The sequence below is a fragment of the Coffea eugenioides genome, chromosome 1 (assembly GCF_003713205.1).
Source record: "Coffea eugenioides isolate CCC68of chromosome 1, Ceug_1.0, whole genome shotgun sequence".
Classification (NCBI taxonomy): domain Eukaryota; kingdom Viridiplantae; phylum Streptophyta; class Magnoliopsida; order Gentianales; family Rubiaceae; genus Coffea; species Coffea eugenioides.
The window spans coordinates 7,610,615-7,636,631 of record NC_040035.1 but is presented as its reverse complement, the minus strand read 5'-3'; the positions used below and the strand labels follow the sequence as shown (position 1 = coordinate 7,636,631).

General features: G+C 36.9%; 1 protein-coding gene, 1 long non-coding RNA gene and 1 other non-coding gene across 3 annotated transcripts; 2 read left to right on the top strand and 1 right to left on the bottom strand.

The window, feature by feature from the left end:
• Positions 1-1,532: 1,532 nt before the first annotated feature.
• On the bottom strand, positions 1,533-4,410 carry LOC113782910. Its single transcript, XR_003469866.1, has 2 exons — positions 4,159-4,410; positions 1,533-1,727 (listed from the first exon to the last, which is right to left on the bottom strand). It is a non-coding gene; the product is annotated as an uncharacterized LOC113782910 (long non-coding RNA).
• A 6,376-nt stretch (positions 4,411-10,786) lies between these two features.
• LOC113779686 (delta(12)-acyl-lipid-desaturase-like) lies at positions 10,787-12,025 on the top strand. Its single transcript, XM_027325373.1, has one exon. It carries the CDS (start codon positions 10,794-10,796, stop codon positions 11,937-11,939), a length of 1,146 nt encoding a protein of 381 aa, XP_027181174.1. The 5' UTR covers positions 10,787-10,793; the 3' UTR covers positions 11,940-12,025.
• Positions 12,026-24,200: 12,175 nt separating this feature from the next.
• LOC113752803 lies at positions 24,201-24,307 on the top strand. The gene has a single exon (XR_003464911.1). It is a non-coding gene; the product is annotated as a small nucleolar RNA R71 (small nucleolar RNA).
• Positions 24,308-26,017: the final 1,710 nt, after the last annotated feature.

Here is a 26,017-nt window from a genome sequence, read left to right as displayed (position 1 = left end):
AACTAAATTCTGTTGTATGTGCGTTTTAAATTAGTGCACATGCATTAAAGAATTTAATTCTGATATTTTTGAATGTTGCATCAATACTCATCATTTCCTGTACTTTTCAAACAACAATCGACGAATTCTTTCCACTTTGTGCGCTAAGGTATCTGCACAGATTGGAATATGTTCTCACTTAATGGTCCAAATTCCAAGTGAAATTATGAAGGATGGAATACTTGCACAGATGAACGAGTTGTTCCGGATTGAAGAGTGTGAAGTTCAAGTAAGTTAAACATTTTGACTTTTATAGTCACTGCAGGCAGCCTGCACCGGTTCTCTATCTGATTTGATGTTAGAATTGATTGTATCATTAGTCATCGTATTAAAATTTTGTAAATTATTTGACTTTTCATTGAGTTCTTGCATGAACTCTAATGAACTCTATATGGTATTAAAATTGGTTTTCAATATTTGATGAAGACCCTTAATTTTATGAGTAAATCTTATATACACTAACAGTGTATATACCATCACCATTTGATTCATGACATGTGTGCAAAAATTAAATTTCAAATTCAAATTTTGCATAGTATAGGAAAGATTAATCATAATTTTATTTGTTTTTCTTATGGATGTGCCATCATGGTCACATGAAATAAAATCCATCCAAAACGTCAGGTCATCATGCACCTATCCAAAGGGCAATTATTCTCGTTCTGCATTTGTTCAAATACAGTAATTATAGAAGAAAACTTTTTATTCTTGACGCTGACTATGACGGGCGTCATCGATCTAAAGACTTCTCCAAAACATCCAAGACTTTGACATGTATTTTCTTTGCTCTAGGATGAGATTGTTAAGCAACAACCAGAAAGCATAAGCTTGCTTAGTGGATTGCTTTGGACATCTTGGTTGCCATAGGTCACAACCACTATGGAGAATATGCTTCTATTGCATTTTCATTGCACAATAATTATTAGGCCAGACAATAGAAATCTGCTCATTTGCACTGTCATGAGCTGGAAAGAATGAGCTTGTTTTTCTCCAGGATGAAATGAAATGAAAAGAAGTTGAAGTGTATGCTCATTGTTTAGTCTCTGATGTGTTAAGATTTGTCCCATAGGAAAGAAAAACTTCAGTTAGGTCTATTCTTGTAGTATATCCCTTGATGTGCTGTTGACTTCTTAGATGCCCATAACAAACATGATCGGTGGAGTTCCTGCGACATTATCTCGCAGCCTTAATATTGGTGGTCCCTGACCCCTCTAGGTATATATGGTCCTTTAGTTTTTGATGGAAGAAGGCTCCTTAAAACTGCCCTTCATGGATGACAGTCTTTGCACCAGAAGAAGCGCGTCTGATCTTCAGCCCCTTAAGGAGCCCCTTATCGGGCTTCACCCTAAAAATTTTGTGACGCCCCCACTTCTCCCTAAGGCGAACCAAAGGGTATCCGCGGAATGCCTGCCTAGCTCTCGCCAGGACTCAAGCAATTCCATTCAACTTATAGCCGGACCACACAATACAAACCGAAACTTAGATACAATAAATGAGGAAACGTTCAAACTTAATAATAGTCAACCATTCTCCAAACCACACGTCAGTACACAAAAAATACAATTCGTCCAAAGGTTACATTTCCATACCAAAAGTACAATCCAAAGCCGAAGGCATAAACAAAAGTATTAGCAACTCTAAAACAAAAGTACATCAAGAGGCTGCTCCATTTTACCTCCGAATTCAACCTGTTAAGGAAAACAAATCTACAGGGTGAGCAAAACGCTCGTGAGGCCAAGAACACACATGCAGACACATAGTTCAGATAACAAGCCCAAATAACAATTCAGGTAATAACTTGCAAGTAATTAATAAGGCCAACAAAATGTAACCAGAAACAATTCAAGGATATGGAAGCTCTCAGGAGCTAAGTTCCACATTTGCCGATGTCATTTGTATATCTCCCCGTGATGACTCTCCGTCAACCGGGTTGATATTTTCATATCCGCAGTTCACCACTTACTTCTCATCCGTCCACCATACACCACTTCGGGCCCGCACTACATTTATAAGGCGATACTATACGAGTATGCCAAGCGAGATCTCTCAATAGATCAAGCTTATCATTTGAGTCTCATGGCTCACCGAGGTTCCCGACCAAACCCATGCCGGCTCGAGTTCCAAGGTCGGCCTATGAGTTTGGGCGTCCCCCATTTGTCATGTAAATATCGAGGAGATTCACTCCATCGACGTATGCAATCATAGCATACCATTTCATGTATTCAAGCATTTGATAGGTTTAAGCAGACATTTCAAGTCATGTAAACCAAACAAATCATGTTAAACATGAGTCATTCGTTTCGAATGAGAACGAGTGCGATCAAGTACACACTCGACTCCATTTTGTCAAAATCAGTTAAGCTAAACATGAAATCAGGTGAATCAAGCATGAATCAAGACTTTAGGGTTCAAGTAGGCATACACTTGACACTCACCAAGTTATGCAAGCAACTAAATTGGAGGAAGAGTTCAAACTTCCACAGTAGGGTCCTCTTGGAGGTCCTCGTGCGTGCCTGAGCAAATAATAGTGAATTATCACCCATATCCCAAATATCGAGGAATAATTCGTTCACTAGTATTACTCTAGGAAATTCAGTGAAAATGAACCTCAATTACTCGTAAATCGAGATTCGAGAGAGGTTTGATAACATTCAACAATATTTAAGTCTTTATCTAGGAAATCGGGGATAAAACGTTTAGATAATATCAAAAGAATAAAGAGTTCTTGAAAAACTCTATTTCCTTGAAAGTTGGAAAAATTTCAGTTTTGTTATGAATCTTTGAAAAATCGTAACTCACTCGGCATAAGTCAAGAATTGGAAAAATTTATACCGTTGAAAACCTCTTAGAAAGTACTGCAAGTTCCTAGAAGACACTTTTCCATGAATCGAAGTGCAAAGTGCTCAAAAATGAGCCTAAAGTTTCTGTTCCAAATCACCCAGGATTGAGCCGGGGTTGGTTTTTCGCTAACTTTGAAAATTTGGCAGAATTCACTCGTTGCAAACCAGCCCTTGAAATTTATAGCTCAATTAGAGGTACAAGTAAGGTTTAGGTCAGAACAAACGGATCGAGAATCGGAGTTTCGAGCACCAAGATATGGTAGCTCAAAGTTGGGAAAAATTCAAGACTGTTACAAAATTTCCAGATTTGGTTCCAACTTTGGACCTTTAGTTAAGTGCGAAACGGACTTGGATTGACACCAAATTTTGCAGTATAATACTTCCATATGAAGGTTATCTCTCTATCAAATTTCATGGAAAAATACCCTCGGAAGGGGGGTCATTCAATCAACCAAAGTTTGGAAAAATCCTTAAGGCAATCTGTCCAAATCTAAGATTTTCAAAACGAGCAGTCGCCGTATTTTGATCATAACTCTCTCAATTTAACTCGGAATTGGGAATGGTTGATAGTGTTAGAAAATAAATTCATAGGGCTACAACTTCACAGAAGAAATCGTTACAAGTTTCGGCATGCAACTGGTTCAAAATCAAGCCTCAAGTTGCAGCATCATCAAATCATTTCGGCAGAACGGAGAAACAGGACAGTCGACTTCAGATGAATGGTGTGGCTCACACACATGAAACCAGAATGTGCATTATACACCGTTGGAAACATGGGAACGTCTAGTTTCAAATGCCGCTGACGGAACTTGATTTCGACGTCGGAGCATGGAGTTATGGACAAAATACAACCACTGGTCTGGATTACGGCGAAACCGTTTTCCAGATTACCAATTTTTGAAATAAATTCGTTTGAGCAACCAAAACTCAATATTTTTCAACGAAATTTTGTACACAACTTCTAAAACATGTAAAAAACATAATCAAGCCTTTAAATCCTCAATTATCTGCAGTAAAGTGACCGAACAGAGCAGGGGTAAAATGGGAACTTTTTGTTTCAAGAGTTAAACAACGTTTCTGTCAAGAATGCACCTTTAATCTACTTCCTTAAGCTCTAATTCAGCAAATAAACCATCATCAAACATCATCACAGCCATCAACCCAAAGTGGGAGTTCATAGAGCCCACATTTCCAACAATACAAGCTATTAAAGCAAAGATTCCAACTCAAATGCGTAAATCAACTTCCATAAGACAAGTTGAAGGTGTTAGATTGCTACCTACTTTGATGGCTGGTTTGGACAGATTTTTCGGTCCTTTGAAGCTTGAAGAAACCGTGAAAGCTCCTCCCTTTTTCAGCCTATGTTGTTCTCCAAGTGAAAAGCTAAATGAATGTGAAGTTTGATGAGAATCTATGGAAGTTTTGGTAGGAATTTGGTTGAGTTTTGGAAGAAAGGAAATGATGAAGCTTCGGTTGTTCCTTTGCTGCAGTCTAGCCGTCCATTGCAGCAGAGGAAAGGAAATGAATTGCGGTTCCGAAGCCTTTGCGTATAAGAGACGCTTGACGTCAAATCTTTTAATACGTCAAATCAATTATAACTAGTACCCTACACGCGCGTTTTGTGTTCGATTTCTCTTACGTTTGTTGCACTAGTGCACTAAACCTCTAGGGCACTTACATTTGTATTAATATTATTCATTCCTAATTGTCTCAAAATAATGGTCCAAAGTCTCCCAATTAAGCGCGCATGTGAAAACACGTATTTCTAATTTAGGCGCAATAAAATTTAAACCTTTGAGAAATTCTTATAACGATCGTACCACTAGCTATTACTTGTGTGTTTAAACCTAAAATTGTCTATTTTAGGACCATTGTATAGGTCTCAAATTTTGAGCTTATTGTACTCCCAATTGGCTAAAGTGTTTAGACACGTTTTTCACTTTTTCGCTAAATAAGCTTGTAAGAAAATATTTGTTTATTTATCTATATTTTTATTTTTTTTATTTATCTTTAAAATGAGACACTTTAGAAATATAACGAAACTATAAAACCATGTACTTAGGTCTGAAAAGGCTAGAAAATATTATTCGGAATAAATGGGCAATTAAATATACAATGAGCTCGAAATAGGAATTTAAAATAATAAATTTTGCGAGTCCTCACAGGAGTCTAGTATTAATTCCTCAATTAACCTTTCTTAATCTACTATTGATCATTTTTAATTCTCCAATATTAATACACTCCTGATTCAAGTATAGCCTCGAAAACGTGTACTTGTTATTTCGAACTAAACGAATTTTTGAAAAGTGAATTTTCCAACAAAATGTTTTAAAATATAAAAGAGGCGTTGTTCCATATCAATGGATTTGTAAATGGTCGAAATGAATAATTCGGAGAAAATGAGTAAATAAATGCTTAAGTAAACTTGTAATATCCGATAAATAAGAAAATTTTTGGGTCCTCACAAATTTGACATCTGCAAACTATTTTTTTTTTTTCATAATAGGAGTAGTGATTTTTTAGAATTCCAAGTCAAATAAATCACAATTATTTGAGAGTGAAATTTCTGGAATTCCAAGTCAATCACAGATATTCAAATATAAAACAAAAGGTGTAAAGAGTGGTGGAAAACATCAGATGTTGAGAGAGTTGAGAATAATTCTAATTATGGATTTACGGTTTATAGATTTTTGTTTGACGTGATTTCTCGTTGGTTGGATCATTGATACACTGATTGAGTTTCATAATATTCAAGAGAAGGGAATGGCCAAATAGGTTTCGGGGTAGGATTGAGTTTATAAAATCACGTGAGTTGTTACATGTGTTAAATTTGTAGGGTGAGATCCAGTAAGACGACTCCTTAAGGGGGCTGAGGATCAGATGTGCAGAAGAAGTTTTAAGATAGAAGATTGAGGAGAACTTTAGCAGCACCTAGGGATAGGATTGCACATCTACGTTATAGTTCTTTTTTTTTTTTTTTTTGGTTTAGGGGGGTGGTGGAATATATAAGGAACAGAGAAGTTCAAAGATCAAAATAAAAGAAAGGATTAATATCCTGATTAAATACTATACTCTGTCTCATAATTAGATAAATTAAAATTTCTTTTAATTCATTATTGATTCCACTAATCAATCAACTCATACTTATAGATCAAGATTAACATCTAACAATGCATCATGACCAGCCAAGTAATGAGAAAAGTTAAGTGGATGACTTCACCTTTCAGTGAACAATTACCATGTAATTAATATCCTTTTACTACCCTTATTTCACAATAATCTTGGAATAAGTTATGCCCATTCCATTAATCAATCAACTCATACCTATAGATCAAGATTGGCATCTAACAATGCATCATGACCACCCAAGTAATGAGAAAAGTCAAGTAGATGACTTCACCTTTCAGTAAATATTTACTACATAATTAATATTCTTTTACCACATTTATTTCACATTAATCTTGGAATAAGTTATGCCCATTCCATCATATGATTAATGCTCATTTCTTGTACCAAATTATAACTGCAATGAAGAAGTACTTAGAAACACACTCTAAGAATCTTCCACTTAAATCTAAGAATTCCGAGTTATATTTTACAAGCGGTCAGACATGAGATAACTTCTCTTTTTATAAGAAATGGTAAATCTTTATAGGTTATTCGCTACCTTTTCATACTTCAAGTATATACCCATTTGTTAATGATATGAGCATTCCCTATTACAAGAGCAATCGTATACCAAACAAAGCATATTTGTCCATGCTCAAAATACCTTGATAACCTTAAGTCTAAGGATCACTTACACAAACGTTACTTAAAAATTAATCCTTTGGCACTTAAAGAATATCTCTATATGGATCAATTTAGTAAAATTAATCATTCTATCCAGCATCCATATACTAGTTTAGGTGTCTCACACATCATAGTAGATGAGGTATACTACTTTTCTTATAGAAGTGGTATAGTATATGCTAGTCTAATTGTATTAACAATAGCCTTTCTTGGTAATACTTTAACTAGAAATATTTAAAAATAAACTTTATTTATAATCGAATGAATCTCACCATCATAAATTTTATGATTTCATCGATAGGTTTATTTGAAGAGGTTTATCAGGCAAATATAAATATATTTGCAATTAATATGATAAAGATGTAATTTATTATAACATAAATAATTCAAGTGCGTATTAAACTTTAGAAGTTGATTGATTTTAGGGCATCTACACTTTAATCGCACCAAAACATATATACTATTTGTAAGATTACATGAAAACGCGTTTAATGGTAAATATTTCAGCCAGCCATGATCGTGAATTATCAGTATTGTTAGGTTCTCTTGCCTAGTCCGGTGCTATAGGCTGAAATTCTTGGCACATAGTCCTCATGTAGAACTATTAATAGGTAGGCGCCATTTTCTAGTTTTGAATCCTCTATCTCATTTTTGGTTTCAGTTGTTACCCCACTTTTCTATTGTTCAATTTTTTGTTTTAATCTCTATCTTGATTTTTTTTATCATGTTTAATTTTCCTTGCAACTCTATTTTGGTATATAATGGATATACCGGGTAATATACTCAGGCATGGCAAGAAACAGAGACTGAAACCGGAAATGGGATGAGGATTCAGAGCGCATTTTATCCTTCTGTCACTCGAAAATTGTATGAATATGAGAAGACATGACAAGACTTAGCAGGTACCAAACCTACAAAAGTTTCAATTATTTTGCAGTACTAACGTTCCCCGGCCCCAGTGGTCCGCCCACAAAACCCCCTTTCCAGTTGGCTAGAAAGAGAAAAGAAGAATGGCAATGCAATTTTTAGTGAGAAACAAGGAAGCAGAGTTGATTGTTCCGGCAAAACCTACTCCCCCAAGAAATAAGACCACTTTCTGATTTAGACGATCAAAAGTTCCACAGGTTTCTTTTACCCATGACTAAGTTTTTTTTTTTTTTTTGGATATAATCAACTCATGGATTAATTTGTGTCCACCAAAATAACACTCTTAACAGATGGTGATTTGTAGGCATGACAGCCACAAAAAATTCAGGTTGTCATGCTCCAAAAACCAACTAAATCTTTTTAAGTGCACAATGATGTTGGGCCGCGCTACTCAAGAATTGTCAATCCCAATTATTTGAAATAATACTGTCTGCTTATATAATCTCCAGGGGGCTGATGGCCAAAGGACTTTGCCCCCGCCTGCTGGTCGGGAGAAGGGGGGGCGGTGCCGCGGAGGAAGGGTAATAAAAATATATAGCCTCACAAATGACTTATCATTTTAAAATTACTAAATAATCATGATCCACTGCAGTTGAAAAACTTAGTAAGGCTCACACACTGGGATATAATTAGGAAAAGCACCAAGGTTCCTTGCAGTCTTACGAAGTGGATAAACATCCAAATCTAAGTATTTTAATCCCCAAAACTGATTAAACACATAGAAGTGATACGTTAGACTACTTTTAATAGCTCACACACTGGGAAGGGTACATTCAAATACTTTTTAGTAGTTCAAACATTCAGTATGTTTTCAAACTCGGATCAGACCGATCGGTTGGACCGGTTGAATCGAGAACCGGCTAGATGTCCGGTCCGAGTGTTTCTAAAAATCCGTTTGTTTAAAACTCAGTCAAACCCAGTCAAAAGTCGAGTTGGACCGGAAACCAATGAAACCGGTGAGAACCGGAGTTTTTCATTTTTTTTCCCCTTTTCACTCTAACCTGGAATCATCTTCATTTGACAAGTCGCTCAAAACTTGTAAACCATCTTCCTCCTTTGAACAAGATCCCTTCATATCTAATCTTAAATGCATTTATTGAACAAGATCTAATCACACATGTATCAAAAAGGTGAAAAAGAAATAAAATAGTAAAAAAATAAGAGTTCAAAAAGAGAGAAGTTTAAAAAAATAAGATAAAATTTTTATATTTTGTGAGTTTGAGGAGAAAAGACTAGCGCGATGAAATCTGGAACGGAAAATGGAAAAAGAAAAAAAAGAAAGAAAGAGCCGGAAAGAAGAAGAAGTTGCAGGGGAAGAAAGAACAGAGGCATGACAAGAATGGGTGAAAGTGACGGCACCTTGATTGCTTTAGGCTTAGGATCTGTTTGATAACATAAAAAAGTGCTGAATCTGAATTTTTTCAGACATTCAGATGTTTTGAGTGTTTGATAAATGAAAATCTATTTACTGAACTTGTTAAGTAGTGCTGAACCTGTGTGTATTTTTTTCAGCACAAGAATCCTAACTGAATGCTTAATTCTGATAAGAATCAATAGAATTACTTCAACTACCTTATCTTATCTACCAAATCTACCCTTGTTTGTTAATTATGTTCAAAATTCTTATCTAATTAAACAACCTAATATTCTCTATCTAACGATTTTTAGTTTCTCTTTTCTCCCTTTTTAATGACTTTCACATCTTCTCCATACTCCTCATATAATATATTTCATCTTTTATATTAATTTGATTTAAAAATAAATATTGTCATTTTCATACCTAACAATTTTAAACTAATTAAATCATAGATTCTATTTCTTTTTTGAATGAAAGGATATAAGGGCAAAATTGTCAAATTAAACTTATTAAGCATTCAGTTATAAATATTTATCAAACAGTATAAATAGGTTTAGCATTAAAATTCAGACATTCATATATTTTTTTCAGTGCTTAAAATTCAGCAAATTAATTGTTTCAGTATTCAGATTTCAGAATTCAGACTTCAGAATTCAGATTCAGATTTATCAAACGGAACCTTAGAGTCAAAGAAGAGATATGAGAAAATTTCAGTTTGGGTTCAAAGTTTTAACAAATTTTTGTTTTGACCTCTAAAGTATCTCAAAATTGTTGACATACTTAGAAATATTTTATAGATTATAGATAGTCCTAAATTTTAGTGTTTTATTTCAAATAAATCTCTAAAATTAATTCTAAACTATGACTTAAACATTAAATCATATGAACTACTAGTTGATTATTCTATGTTATTTGTATTTTCTTGTTAAATAACTTTGAAACATCAAACATCTACTAATATACTTTACTTGATATTAACCCATGGTTAGACATTTTACATAATATTTTAATTTTAATTAAATTATATTAATGACATCATGCTGACATCATCAGATTTTTGACATCGATCGAACCCGGTTGGACCTATTAACCCTTGAGCCCTGAGCTCTACCAAGTCTTTGTCCGGTCCGAGTTTCAAAACACGGTATAAAACTGAAACTTTCAAACATATTTATACTTTGAGTGCACCAGAAGATGAATTCCAATTAACTAAATTCTGTTGTGTGTGCGTTTTAAATTAGTGCACATGCATTAAAGAATTTAATTCTGATACTTTTGAATGTTGCATCAATACTCACCGTTTCCTGTACTTTTCAAACAACAATCAACGAATTCTTTCTACTTTGTGCACTAAGGTATCTGCACAGATTGGAATATGTTCTCACTTGAAGATTTTTTTTTTGGGTTTGGGGGGTGGTGGCATAGATAAGGAACAGAGAAGTTACAAAGATCAAAATAAAAGAAAGGATTAATATCCTGATTAAATACCATACCCTGCATCAGAATCTATTCTTTTAGTCACGTGGAATTTTGCCTAAAACTTTCAATAAATCTGCGTGGTTACTAGGTTTCCTTGACCATATCCCCATGAATCTATCTAATAACTAATCGTCTTGATATTCTGTTTAGCACAAAGAGAATTGAAGTGATCTGCTTATGAATACACGGGACTTTGATTGTAATAATTAGTTCAAAACTGTAACAATTACACTTCCATATCAAGCATAGACTATTTGTAAAAGGTATGTAATCATTCCTTTTAAGCTTCTCTGCTATATAATTATCCACATTGTCCGTTTTCAGATGTGGTTATGAAGCACACAGGCACTGTATCAACAATGGGAGCCGAAGGCCGCACGTCAGCTCCAACAACCAGGACTGTACAAACGAAAAACCCCATCAATAGAGCCCCACACTCGAAGCCTCCCTTCACCATCAGTGATATCAGGAAAGCCATTCCACCTCACTGCTTTAAGAAATCACTCCTCCGCTCATTCTCCTATCTTGTTCATGACCTGACCTTGGTCTTTCTCTTCTACTACATTGCAACAACTTATTTCCATCTCCTTCCTTCTCCATACAACTATCTTGCCTGGCCTATTTACTGGATTCTTCAGGGCTGTGTTTTTCTTGGAGTTTGGGTCATTGCCCACGAATGCGGTCACCATGCATTCAGCGACTACCAATGGATGGATGACACAGTTGGTTTTATCCTCCATTCTGCTCTTATGGTCCCCTACTTCTCGTGGAAATACAGCCATCGCCGCCACCACTCCAACATTGGATCAATCGAACATGACGAAGTCTTTGTGCCCAAGCCAAAGTCCGAAATAGAGTGGTACTACAAGTACCTGAACAACTCTCCTGGCAGAGTCATCACTCTGGCAATCACACTTGTATTGGGTTGGCCCTTGTACTTGGCCATCAATGCTTCAGGCAGACAATATGATCGTTTCGCAAGCCATTATGATCCTTATAGTCCAATCTATAATGCTTGCGAGAGGCTTCAAATCTACATTTCCGATGTTGGTGTCATTGTAACAATTTATGTGCTTTATCACAGCGCACTAGCAAAAGGGCTAGCCTGGCTTATATGCATCTATGTGCTACCGTTGCTCATTCTAAATGGAATCATTGTTTTCATCACATATCTGCACCACACTCACACTTCATTGCCACACTATGATTCATCTGAGTGGGATTGGCTGAGGGGCGCTCTGGCAACCGTTGATAGAGATTATGGTGTCTTGAACAAGGTTTTCCATAACATCACAGACACACATGTGGCTCATCATCTCTTTTCAACAATGCCACATTATCATGCAGTGGAGGCAACTGAAGCAATGAAGCCAATTCTGGGAGAGTATTACCAATTTGATGGCACTCCTGTCTACAAAGCAATGTGGAGGGAGGCAAAAGAGTGTCTTTATGTTGAGCGAGGTGAAGAAATCAAGGGTGTTTTTTGGTACAAGAATAAGCTTTGATGAGATTATCTGATACTGATCACCTACTGTTACTAGTGAAGCTGTATCTTTATTGCATTTGTGGAGAACCAAGAAAGAAGTAGCTTTTTTTTGCTCTGGTAAGATGCATGTGTAAGTTTGTGTAAAATTACATTGTGCTAATAAACTCATAGCCTATGTTTCATGGAACTCATATGGTTTTTTCTTTTCTGTAGAAAATGAATTAAAACTAGTCTATTTCACGTCAACAAGTCTCTTAACTATATTGCCTATTCATTAATAGGTTCCATAAGTTAGATTTGTATTGGCAAGGTCATGACACTAAGAGAAAAGCCAGTTTCGGTTGGTTTGATTCTTAATTCTTAGCAGTTAAAGTATGGCTATTAGGCGTATCCCTTATTTAATTTGAGTACATCAAAATACCGCTCCAAAGGATGGTGATTTGTAGACATGAAACATGATACTAACAAATGTAAGATTCGGTTCCCTCTAATTCATATCCAGTTCTGAAACAAGTTCCTGAGCTGAGAGAATATTGTCAGAGAAACTCGTACCAGGAACAAAGGCAGACTGGAAAGGGGAGATAATTTCTGGTACGGATCTATATTGGGTGGCTTGGGCACCTTCTGTCCAAAGAACATATTCCATTCCAAATACTTATGTTTATTGAAGACGTGTGTATATAAGACCTAGGCACGCCATATAAGAGGGGGAAAGAAGGGTGGTGTTAAGAAAATCTCAAATTTCTCAGATTTTTTGTGACAAATCTCAAATTTCTTTTCGAGTTGAATCAGGGGTTGTAGAGGTTTATCACAAGGCATTTCGGAGTTTCAAAATGTTTTCTTTCTCGGTTTTTCAAATTAGAAGGAAGGAAATTCCTTCCATCTGCTTTATTGTTGTATTCATTAATATAGCTTTATTCAGATGAAATTATCTTGTAAAAAAAAAAAAAAAAAAAATTGAACTTGCTGTCGAGGAACTAAATTAAAAAAAAAAAAAAAAAAGCACTTCTCTCACAACTCTGTCCTCCACCGAACCCAACCATGCGCTGTGACTAGTGTATCTACAACTATGGAAGGAACGACAGTAAATGACAGCAGCAGCGACACCAATAAAACTAGTCAAGCTCCCCCCCCCCCCCCCCCCCACAAACACCATAAATTCCCAACTAGCAAAAAGGACGAAATTCTCTATGCATAGCCATTCTCACTTTTAAATTTGTTAGGATAAAAAATAATCTAACTTGAATACTTCTGTTTGTTTCCATTAACTGGTTGTGATTCTAGAAGGTGAAGTTCTAAAGCACATAGGAAAGACTTCAAAATACTAAGGACTAAGGTGGCACTTTGTTATTAGAGAACTAAAAAGTATACATATCGATAGGAGGATGAACTTGATACCACTGATGCTGTGGGACTGTCGATCGCTATCTTTGTTTGTCCTCCAAAATCTATTAAAAGTTTGGTGTCAACTAATCGTATTGCTTCACTACGCCTAGATTTGTTACTATATAATGGGTCTACAATCCTTCCATTCATCAAAAAAAAAAAAAAATTGATATCCCTTAAAAAAAAGGGGAAAAAAAACTTATCTACAACCACAGATATGAATTGGCTTCACATGGATTATGTGCTTTTGCGCTGTTTTTCAAAAATTTTACTACAACATTATATATAAAAGGATTTTGATATTGTTATTTGTTAGCATGTTTTTAAAATTTAAAATTTTATTAAAATTTTTAAAATAAAAAAACCATCGATCACCGCCCACCATAACCCTCCACCACCACCATTCCCCCTCCTCTCTCCTCCTTCTTCTCTTATTCTCTTCCTCTTTCTTTCCTCCCTTTTTCCTCCTCATCCCTTCTCCCCTCCTCTCCCTTCCCTTCCCCTAACCAAATCTGAGATCCGGTAGCAAGGAGATCTTGGAGGGGGAAGGGGAGGGAGGAGGAGGAGGGAGAAGGAATGAGGGGAGGAAAATGGAGAAGGAGGACAGAAGAGGAGGAAGGGGAAGAGGGAGCGGGGATGGGAAGTTGCGGTGGTGATAGGTAGTGGGTGGAAGAATATAGTGGTAGGTTTTTTTGTAGGGTTAATTACACTTTGCCCCTTGAACTCGAGCCATTGTAACACTTTGCCCTACTAAACCTCAAATATATATACTTTACCCCTGAAGTCAACTTTTTGACTGAGTTAAGATGAAATTATATTTTCATGACCAAAATATCCCTTGCTAATTCTTAAATATACATAATAATTATAACATAATAAACACCTATTTCTTTAATAGTTGCTAAATGTATTTAAACACAATTATACTATGCATTTCGATCTTTTATCACTAAAATGAATTAGATAAACCACAAAAAAAGAAGTCTAAGCAACTCAATGTGTTTATCTCAATTTCAATAGGAATACTTATTTTAAATGAAATAAAATTAATTAGTGCATTTAGAATGAAAATTATTTGCTTATATTTTTTATTGTAGCACTTTTTAATGTTTTTTATATGAGACAAGAGCATGATAAAAAATAAAAATGTATTGAAAAAAATGTATTTAGAGAATCTTAAGTTTTATTTTTGAAAAAATGTAGAATTCAAACAAAATACAAAGTAAGTTATGAATGCGGTATAAAAAAAAATACCAAATAGTATCTTATTGACTCATGAAAATCTTGTAAAGTTATAAGGTAATGAAAATTATCAAAACCATTCTGTTTACATTTTAAAGGAAGAAAGACAAGCAATCGAAAACTTATGCAAAAGTTTTAGGAATTTTTAAATTCTTTTTCACCACAATATAAATTTTCGATTCTTTGGTGTTATAAATCTTTTATTTTTAAAATTTTTAAAATCATGTAACTTTGTGTTTTTTCTAACAAGATGTTTCATATTTTGATTAAAAGAATAACATTATTTTAGAACCACTATGTAGGGGCATTAATGGAATTTTATTAAAATTGTGGATGGAGAATTTATCATTTAACGTTTGGCTAGTCAATAAGGGGGTAAAGTGTATATTTTAAAGTTTAAGGGGGATAAAGTGTTGTAAAGGGTTATGTTCTGGGGGACAAACTATAATTAACCCTATTCTTTTGTATTTTTTTTATAGTTGTTTTGAGATCTTATATGAATTAGATATTTTTGGAACTATTTTTGTTTGTGTGTTATTGTAACAATTCAGTTAAAAAAACTTATTTATGAAAAATAGTCTAATTCAAACAGAGCCATTTTTTCGAGTTTAAAGGAAGTCTAATGAAGACATCAAATTTTGCTGTAAATTGTTCACTTCCCACTAAATGTACGAACAAGAATAAATAGGATCTAACAAGTTGAACATGTTTTTGTGGCTACTGCTGTGAGAACTCCGGAAATTTATGTGTACACTTCGAATTTATCTCATTACATTTAATTTGTTATTAGAAACATTATATATGGGAAAATAAATGATTAAATTAAATGCATAATTGGATTTCTATAAAATTGAAATTTTAGAAAAAAATATATAATAGAAATAATAGACAAATAAAAACAAAAAGTAAAATAATAGAATGGTGTAGAAAATTTTAGGAATCAAATAAACATATGATAGGCATATTGCAAAATTGTGTCATTTGAATTCATTATATAGTTGAATAAGTTACATGACTAGTCAATTTTCCTTAAAGCCAAATGTGTGAAAATCTACTGGATCAATATAAGGAAAATTTTTCAAGGTACATACAAATTAGAACAAATGACATTTTGAGTTAATGCGTGAGACAATAAATAACAGGTTGTCGATGTCTGTGCAATAATAAAAATAAACCTAGTTGCCAATTAAAGTAATCAAAATCCGATTCTAAGTACAGGAGCAGGGACTCTAGATGTGCAATGGGTTACTTGATTTACCCTGTTCCCGAAGAGTTTACTTAATCTGATATACCAGAATGGGCTTGCTTATTCACAAGGAATTATTGATTTGTATAAAGGGCAAGTAAGGTCGTCTCCTCAGGGACTAAGGTATTTGTCTCTTTGAAATTCCAATTGGCAACGGGGGATTTTGTCGAAATAAAAATAAGAGCAATTAAACAACTCAACCAAAAACAAACAATTAACTAATACGAATGTAGACAGGAATTAAATCAATAATAGACAAATTCTAGCCAAGGATACAACTTCGCAGACACAGTCCACTCATCCGATCATTGATGCAAGGGGGGTTCACTTAATTTATTAATAAGTTAGTTGTAGTCGCCAACGAGTTCTGACGACTAGCTTTTCTTTAATTTATTGATAATTAAGGTACGACCATTGATTACTCCTAACTAGAAAACATTCCTAGGAACGACCGTAGGAATTAATTTCCTAATTGCATTAAGAATTACAAAAACCTAACCCCAATCAATAACACGCTACGAGGGTTATTTGAATCAGATTGCACGCTCCCCTAGTGTGTATAAACGTTAGTTGCCACTGACATTAATCGATTAAACAATTACGCATTTATTTGATTAAATTGGCAAGAGATTAACAAGTCATCATGAATATCGGGCCCTTGACATCCAATCAACAATAATAATCTCATAGAAATTCAAATAGAAAACGTGCAAATATTAACAAGTTAAGGAATGCATGAAAACTAATTCGATCTCACTGATATTCGGGATTGCGTTGTCGCGTTGATCCTTGACTAGATGAAGAGTTTAGCCACGCCTCATGAGAAAAATTCCAGACGATTTAATTGATTTCAAAGGCATCCTTTTTTTGAATAGTCACAGAAAAATTTGAAATTTTGCTCCAGTCGAGAGTAATGGGGAATAAAAAGGGGAACGAAAGAAAAGTGCGTACAAAGCCGTCTAATCTCAAACAATCACTGGCCTTCTCCTCGTTAGTTCCTCTCTAATCAGGAAAAGAAAACAAAAGGTAAAGCTACTATCCCCTATTCCTTGTTTTTTCATTTCCTATTGATAGTAAAACTCCTAGTCAGCAAAGGAAAGGGCTCCGTTGTAGCACAATTGTGGAGCCAGGGTTGTAGATCTTTTGGAAGCTTCCCATGTGTATAGTATTTTTCTCAAGAAGGTCTCCCTTTTTGCACTTTTCTGCTCCACTTCCTGAAATTAGGTCCAAATACCAAATATAAGTATATGTTAACAATTAAAACAATATTTGGCAAGGACAAAGAGGAAAATTAACAATAAAATTAGTAACAATTAGCACCCTATCAATTCCCCCCACACCTACATCATGCTTGTCCTCAAGCATGAGAACAACTAAACTCAATCAATGGCCAGACCTCACGTCATCTATTGCCAAGATGTGCTTAAACCAAAATCAAGGTTCAGTGGCTAAGTGTCAAGACATAATCCTCTCGGTTAGCTCCTAAAATCACAGAATCGTCCAATTCATGTCTAACTTGTCTAGGAAAGCAAAATATTAAACTAGCAACAGTCAGCAATTAGCCCAACTGGCAACCAAAATCTCAACATTGAAAACCAAGGATCGGCAGGCCAACATGATCACAATCTTACATATTTTTCACATCTGTTTCTTTTCTTCTTTTTTGCTGTTTTCTCTTTTTCTATTTTTCTCTTTATTTATTTATTTATTTATCTTGAACGAATAAGTTATTAGTCCCAAGCCATTCAAGTCTTTTGACGTGAACTCTGACATTTTTAGATGAAAGAGCCCAGTTACTCAACTGTTCACCGCCTTAGGACCACCTACTCATAGATATTGGCGACATTGGCATCAATGTTGATCATCCGAGCCTCCAGATTTTGAACTTGTGCCCGGAGTTGGTTCCAGTCATCGGCCCCTGGGGGTGGTGGAGGTGGAGTAAAGGTAGACGGGCCCGAATCAGCGCCAGTAGAGGAGGAACGGGCAGAAGAGTGTCGAGAAGGGACGCGAGTCGGTCCCGGGGGAGTAATATCCCACCTGTTGTCACTTTCCCTGACCAAGTCCATTTTTTCTAAGCAAGGGATGTCTAAGGGCTCCATTTGACAGGTAATATGCAAATCATGGTTAGAAAGATCAAGCAAACGTAGATTAACAGCCAAATGGGCAATATATGACTCGAGAATTAGGGGGCGCTTCTTTTTGGTCAAAACAGATTTGAATTGAGAAGCGAGCCAGCACCTCAAATTAACCTTAATATTGTTATACATGCACCAAATAAAGAAAAATTCTGGTTTAGACAAAATGCCCGAACTATCTCGCCTACCCGAGAAACTGTAGGCCAAGAAACGCTGGATGTAGCGAGATGCCGGGTCCTTCAAATATGAGCTCTTAGACTGATGAGGGTCGTAACTAGTACGGTCTACGGATATATCCTCCTAAACATATCCATAGCGGGAGAAGAAGGGCTCCACGTAGTCACAAGCACTCTCGACGTATTTACGAGAGTCGGTATAGCCTCGATCAATAAAACCAAAGGTGAGGTTAAAATCAGTAATGGAGTGATGGAACTCTTGGCCCATTAACCGAAAACGGATGACGTTGGAGGTAGAGACTGTATAACCGGCGGGAAGGTCGAACTCGAATGTGGCATAAAACTCCCTAACCAACTCAGCAAAGGCTGGACAGTCAACAATATAAGCATAGGGACGCTACCCAATGACCTTGATCAAGCGGTCAAAGTCAACCCTAATGTTCAGAAGACCCATAGTGGCGAGGTCCAGAAATTGGCAGGGGATAATCTGCCGTTCATAACAAACAGCATATCGCTGCTTGTCGGTGGCCCTGGTGAAAGTCAAGTTACCCCCAAAATGCGAGGGTTCAGAAATATGGACGCCCCTTTGCCTCCCAAGGCGAGCTCGCCTCCTAGAGGAAGAACGGTCGTGTGAGGGATCAGAGGCGGGAATGGTGGGTTGGGAAGTGGTAGCAACGGCGACGTGTGATGGAGGAGTTGCGGCCAAAAGAAAAGAAGGAAAAGGAGAAGCAGAGGGAGCGGGGAAGAAAATGGAAAGAAAGAAAGAAAGGAAAGAAAGAAAAGAAGAAAGAAAAAGGAAAGAAAAAAAAAGAGTTTTTGGGCTTTTTTTTTCTGAAGTTAGAATTTAAAATTTGGTATTTGAAAATTGAAATTCTGAGTTGAACGGGAAATATTTTTAAATTTCAATTAATATTTTTTAGGATCTTGAGTTGTCAAACATGGTATGGGCACGCCAAGATTGGGAAAAGTATACTGACCTTGGAAGTCACTTTTTGCAATTTAACGCGTGCCCTCCTTGCATGGGCATGCCATGATTCCACTTCTTGCCAACGCCGCGAGATATTAAGGTTTTACCAACATGGCGTGGGCACACCATGTTTTGCAAAAGTCTACTGACCATGAGGATAGGGCTTACAAGGGTAACGCGTGCCCTTCTTCTGTAGGCAGGCCAAGATCACCTATCCTAGTCATAGTGGAGGAAAATATTAAGATCGACTATTACCCAAGTGAAAAACAACAAATTGAAAGAATTGAACAACAAAACCAATGTTTGGGTTGCCTCTCAAAAAGCGCCTCTCTTTAACAATTTTTGGTTAGACGTAGTCTAGAATTTGTTTAAACTAATCAAGGCGGGTCTTCCAGTTGCATCATCTCCACTTGTTCAACTGGAAACCCTTCATAATACGGCTTGAGATGGTGACCATTCACCACAAATTTCTTCTCCATTTTCAAACTTTGGATCTCCACTGCACCATAATGAAAGACATTAGTCACAACAAAAGAACCGATCCAACGAGAACGTAATTTACCTAGAAATAGCTTCAATTTCAAGTGGTACCGTAGAACTTTTTGCCCGCAAACGAATGTCTTCTTAGAGATTTGTTGGTCATGAAAGATCTTATTTTTCTCCTTATATATCATAGCATTTTCGTATGCTTCATTTCGAATTTCTTCCAACTCTTGAAACTGCAATTTCCTTTCAGTTCCACCCTCCTCAATGTCCATATTGCACTGTTTGACCACCAAAATGCTCTATGCTCAAACTCAATTGGGAGGTGACATGGATTCCCATTTACCAACCGATAAGGGAACATGCCAATAGGTGTCTTGTACACTGTCCTATATGCCCATAAGGCATCCTCTAGTCGCATACTCCAATCCTTCCTATCGGGCCGGACCATTTTCTCTAAAATCGACTTGATCTCTCGGTTCGATATTTCCGCCTGACCGTTTGTTTGAGGATAGTAGGATGTGGAGACTTTATGCAAGACACCGTATCTCCTAAAAACTGCTACGATCGTCTTGTTGCAAAAATGGCTACCCCGATCACTTACAATCGCCCGCGGCATCCCAAAGCGAACAAAAATGTTAGACTTGACGAATTCTGCAACCACTTTGGAATCATTAATACAGGTGACCTTTGCTTCCACCCATTTTAAAACATAGTCTACTACAAGCAACATATACAAAAAATCAAACGACGAAGAAAAATGACCCATAAAGTCGATACCCCAAATGTCAAAAATTTCAATAAAAATCATTGGGATTTGAGTCATTTGATCCGTACGAGAAAGACTACCTACTCGTTGACACTTATCACCGGACTTACAAAATGAGTAGGCGTCTTTGAAAATGGTCGACCAATAGAAACCACTCTCCAATACTTTACGAGCCATTCTCTTTGGTCCGAAGTGACTTTCACATGCAAAAGAGTGATAATAGGTTAATATTGAGTGGAATTCATTCTCACCTACACATCTTCTGATAACTTGGTCGGTGCCACGCTTCTAGAGGTAAGGATCATCCCAAATGTAGTACTTCGCGTCACTCCTCAATTTGTCCCTCTTCGTTTTAGGCCATCCTGTAGGGAACTTGTCAGTGACTATAAAGTTAACAATATCCGCATATCAAGGCAGAGATAAATTAACAGAAAATAAATGCTTAGCGGGGAAAGTTTCTCTCAGCGGGAGGTCGTCTTCGATGACTTGTATTCGACTCAAGTGATCTGCTACCAGATTTTCTGCCCCTTTCTTATCTCTGATCTCTAGGTCGAACTCTTGTAATAATAATATCCACCTTATTAGTCACGATTTTGCCTCTTTCTTGATCAGCAAATACCGCAACGCTACATGATCGGAAAAGACAATAACTTTAGCACCTAGTAAATATGACCGGAACTTCTCTAAAGCAAAAACAATCTCCAAAAGCTCCTTCTCGTTAGTTGAATAGTTTAGTTGAGCTCCGTTCAAGACTCGGGACGCGTAGTAAATAGCATGGGCTGCTCTTCCCACTCTTTGATCTAGCACTGCGCCCACTGCATAATCGCTGGCGTCGCATATGATCTCAAATGATAGGTTCCAGTCTGGGGGTTGGATAATAGGTGGCGAGGTCAATAGCTCCTTCAACCTATCGAATGCCCCCTTACATGCTTCATTGAATGCGAAGGGCACCATTTTTTGCAAAAGTTGGAACAAAAGTGGTCCAAATTTCGAGAAATCTTTGATGAATTTTCGATAGAAATCTGCATGACCTAAGAAGGAACGCACTTCCCGCACACTCACGGGGTAAGACAAAATAGATATAACGTCTATTTTCGCCTTATCAATCTCAATACCCCTAGACGATACTACATGCCCCAAAATTATCCCGTGTTCGACCATAAAATAGCATTTTTTCCAATTAAGCACCAGATTAATTTCTATACTCCTTACTAAGATTAATTTCAGATTATCTAGATAGTTATCAAAACTTTCACCATACACGCTGAAATTGTCCATGAAAACCTCAATAATCTTCTCAACATACTCTGAAAAAATGCTTACCATGCATCTTTGGAAGGTAGCAGGTACATTGCACAATCCGAATGGCATTCGTCTGTATGCAAACACTCCAAACGGGCACGTGAAGGTGGTCTTCTCCTGGTTCTCGAGTGCGGTAGCAATTTGAAAATAACCTGAAAATTCATCCAAAAAATAATAGTAAACTCGACATGCTAATCGCTCTACCATCCGATCAATGAAAGGAAGGGGGAAATGGTCCTTTTTTGTGACGGCGTTTAATTTTCTATAGTCGATACACTGCTGCCACCCGGTGGGCTTTCGAACTGGCACGAGTTTGTCCTCTTGATTTGATTCCACCGTCACCCCTGCTTTTTTCGGGACCACTTGTACCGAACTCACCTATGAGCTGTCTGATATTACGAATATGATCCCCACAACCAGTAGTTTCAGAATCTCTTTTTTTACGACCTCAATCATGAGGGGATTTAGTCTCCTTTGAACTTGCCGCACGAATTTAGCACCCTTCTCGAATCGAATCCGATGCATACACACCGCGGGGCTAATTCCCTTGATATCGGCGATGGTCCACCCTATCGCCTGTTTATGTTCCCTAAGAACCCGAATTAGTTTGTCTTCTTGAACTTTTGATAAACCCGCGGAGATGATCACTGGGAGTGTCCCCTCCTCACCCAAGTATGCATACTTCAGATGTTTCGGTGGGGGGTTTCAATTCCAATACAGGAGCCTGCACCACAGATGGAAGTAACCTTTGGTGAGATTTAGATATGAAAATGGGCGCGAGGTCATACCTTGATTTCGTGGTTGGCAACGATTGCAATGCTCCAATCACACATTTTACTTCTTCACTCAACTCTACCCCAGAGGTCGTCTCTAACTCGAAGTACTTAGTCAAGGCGACTTCTAACTCATCCTTGCCATTAGTTTCAAAAACCTCCTGTATCGCAGGGTTAATAACACTTACAAAGAAAACAGAGATGAAATTTGAATCTGAAGGATGTTTCATGGTCTCAATGATGTTAAAATGAACAATCTCGCCATCATATTCCATAGATAGGGTATCCTTATTAACATCAATTTTTGTCCGGGCTATACTCAAAAAGCGTCTACCTAACAGTAAGCATGATGGGTTGAGGGGGTGTTCATCATCCATGTCAAGTACATAAAAATCAGTTGGGAAAACTAATTCATTAATTTTGACCAAAACATCTTCAATCAACCCATCAGGGTACGCATTGATGCAGTCAGTTAGTTGGATTATTATCCCAGTTTCCTTTAAAGGGTCTAAGTGCAGAGAAGTATATATAAACTTTAGCATGACATTAATCGAGACTCTTAGGTCTAACATGGCATTTCCAATCAAGGTATTACCTACCCTATAGGGAATAGTAAATATACCTGGGTCTCCGCACTTCGGTGGTAGCTTTCTTTGTAGAATTGCTGACACGTTTTCTCCCACTATAATTCGTTCATCTCTTTTCAACCGCCTTCGGTTGACACACAAGTCCCTCAGAAACTTTACGTATTTGAGTACTTGTTTAATCGGATCCAACAGAGGAATGTTAATTTTTCACCTTGCGAAAGATCTCCAGGATCTCTTTCTTCTTGTCTTACTTTTTTGGTTTCTCCAAACTATTAAGAAAGGGAGGTAGGTTAGTCTTAATTGTAATGATTGGGTCCGGGAGTACCTCTAGATCTTTGTTGCATTTGCATTCCTCTTCAAGTTCTTTCTCAATTCGTTCCTCATCCTTCTCCTTAAGAATCATGGGTTCGGGTCCTTGGATTTCTTTCCCACTCCTCAAGGTCATTGCGCTTACATTTTTCAGATTCAATTTAGATTAAGATGGCAACTTCCCTTGAACTTGGGACTCCAAACAGTTGATCGTTATGGCCATTTGATTCATCTGATTTTGCATTGATTGCATCTGGCTCATTTGATTCCTTATGTTCTGCAGTTCGGAATTCGTCTTTTGTTGATATTATGCAGTACTGGCCATCAATTGTTTCATCATATCTTCCAAAGATGGATTGGCGCTCGGCGGAGGAGGTGGTGGTCGAGATTGATACAGCTGCTGGTACCCTTGTTGTCTATTTGGCACAAAATTAGACTGCCTATTCCCCCCATAGCTGAGGTTGGGATGATCCCTCCAACCAGGGTTGTATGTATTTGAATATGAGTCATATTGCTTTCTTGGCGCGGGCGCGTAACCAGCCATGTTTACTTGTTCTGCATTTTCTTCTTGAACTAGCGGACACATCTATGTAGAATGACCCAAGGCAATGCATATCCCACATACTTTGGTTTGTGGGGTATTTATCACAGCTAGTTGTCGCACGAAGGACATCAATTCAGAGAGTTGCTGTTAGATAGAGGATGTTTTTACCGCATTCACCTTACGCGTTGGGACATCCTCTCTTGAACTAAACTGCTGTGAATTCTCAATCATCCCTTCAATCAACTCCCATGCTTCTCGAGGAGTCTTGTTCACCAACGCTACTCCACTTGCAGCATCGATTATGCTTCTATTCCTAAAGAGTAGCCCCTCATAGAAATATTGGATGAGCAGTTGATCACTTATTTAGTGCTAAGGGCATTTGATACATATCTTTTTGAACCTCTCCCAATACTCATACAGAGACTCGCCTGAATGTTGTTTGATACCGCAGATCTCCTTTCTCAGACTTGCAGCTCGGGAAGCAGGAAAATATTTTTCCAAGAATATTTTCTTCAACTGCTCCCAAATGGTGATACTATCTGGCGGTAGATAGTATAACCAATCTTTTATGGAGTTCTTGAAAGTGAAGGGGGAATGCCCTCATTTTTATCTGTTCTTCGGTAATTCTCGGGGGCTTCATACTATTACAGACAACGTCAAACTCTTGCAAGTGCTTATGAGGCTCCTCACCTGGTAAACCATAAAAAGATGGTAAAAGATGAATTAGGCCAAATTTTAACTCGAAAGATGTGTTATCATTTAAATGCGGAAAAGTAATGCATAAGGGCTGTTGATTTAAATCAGGAGTAGCCAACTCTCTTAGTGTTTGTGCATTCTCCATAGTGACTTTTCTTGGTTTGAATCACTCAAATTATCACCACGCAAATTTGTCGACTCAACCTCTGGATCAAGTCTTTGAAGTGCAACATTGGACTGCTTCTCTCTGAGTTGTCTGGTCTCTTTCCTCGTTCTACGCACGGTCTTCTCTACTTCAGGGTCGAAAATTAATTCGCCTGTACTAGAAGAACGACACATAAACTAGAAAAGTACCAGAAAATTAAAACAAAAATGAACTTAAAAAGAAACAAATAATTAATGCCAGTCCTCGGCAACGGCGCCAAAAATTGACAAATTGCCGATGCCTGTGCAATAATAAAAATAAACCTAGTTGCCAATTAAAGTAATCAAAACCTGATTCTAAGTACTAGAGCAGGGACTCTGGATGTGCAATGGGTTACTTGATTCACCCTGTTCCCGAAGAGTTTGTTTAATCCGATATACCAGAATGGGCTTGCTTATTCACAAGGAATTATTGATTTGTATAAAGGGCAAGTAAGGTCGTCTCCTCAGGGACTGGGCTATTTGTCTTTTTGAAATTCCAATTAGCAATGGGGGATTTTGTCGAAATAAAAATAAGAGCAATTAAACAACTCAACTAAAAACAAATAATTAACTAATACGAATGTAAACAGGAATTAAATCAAAAATAGATAAATTCTAACCAAGGATACAATTTCGCAGACACAGTCTACTCATCCGATCATTGATGCAAGGAGGGTTCACTTAATTTATTAATAAGTTAGTTATAGTCGCCAACGAGTTCTGACAGCTAATTTTTTCTTAGTTTATTAATAATCAAGGTACGACCATTGATTACCTCTAACTAGAAAACACTCCTAAGTACGACCGTAGGAATTAATTTTCTAATTGCATTAAAAATTAGAAAAACCTAACCCCAATCAATAACACGCTATGAGGGTTATTTGAATCAGATTGCACGCTCCCCTAGTGTGTATAAACGTTAGTTGCCACTAACATTAATCGATTAAACAATTACGGATTTAGTTGATTAAATTGGCAAGAGATTAACAAGTCACCATGAATATTGGGCCCTTAACATCCAATCAACAATAATAATCTCATAGAATTTCAAATAGAAAACGTGCAAATATTAACAAGTTAAGGAATGCATGAAAACTAATTCAATTTCATAGATATTCGGGACTGCGTCGTCGCGTTGATCCTTGACTAGATGAAGAGTTTAGCCACGCCTCATGAGAAAATTTCCACGCGATTTAATTGATTTCAAAGGTATCCTTTTTTCGAATAGTCAAAGAGAATTTGAAATTTTGCTCCAGTCGAGAGTAATGGGGAACAAAAAAGGGAACGAAGGAAAAG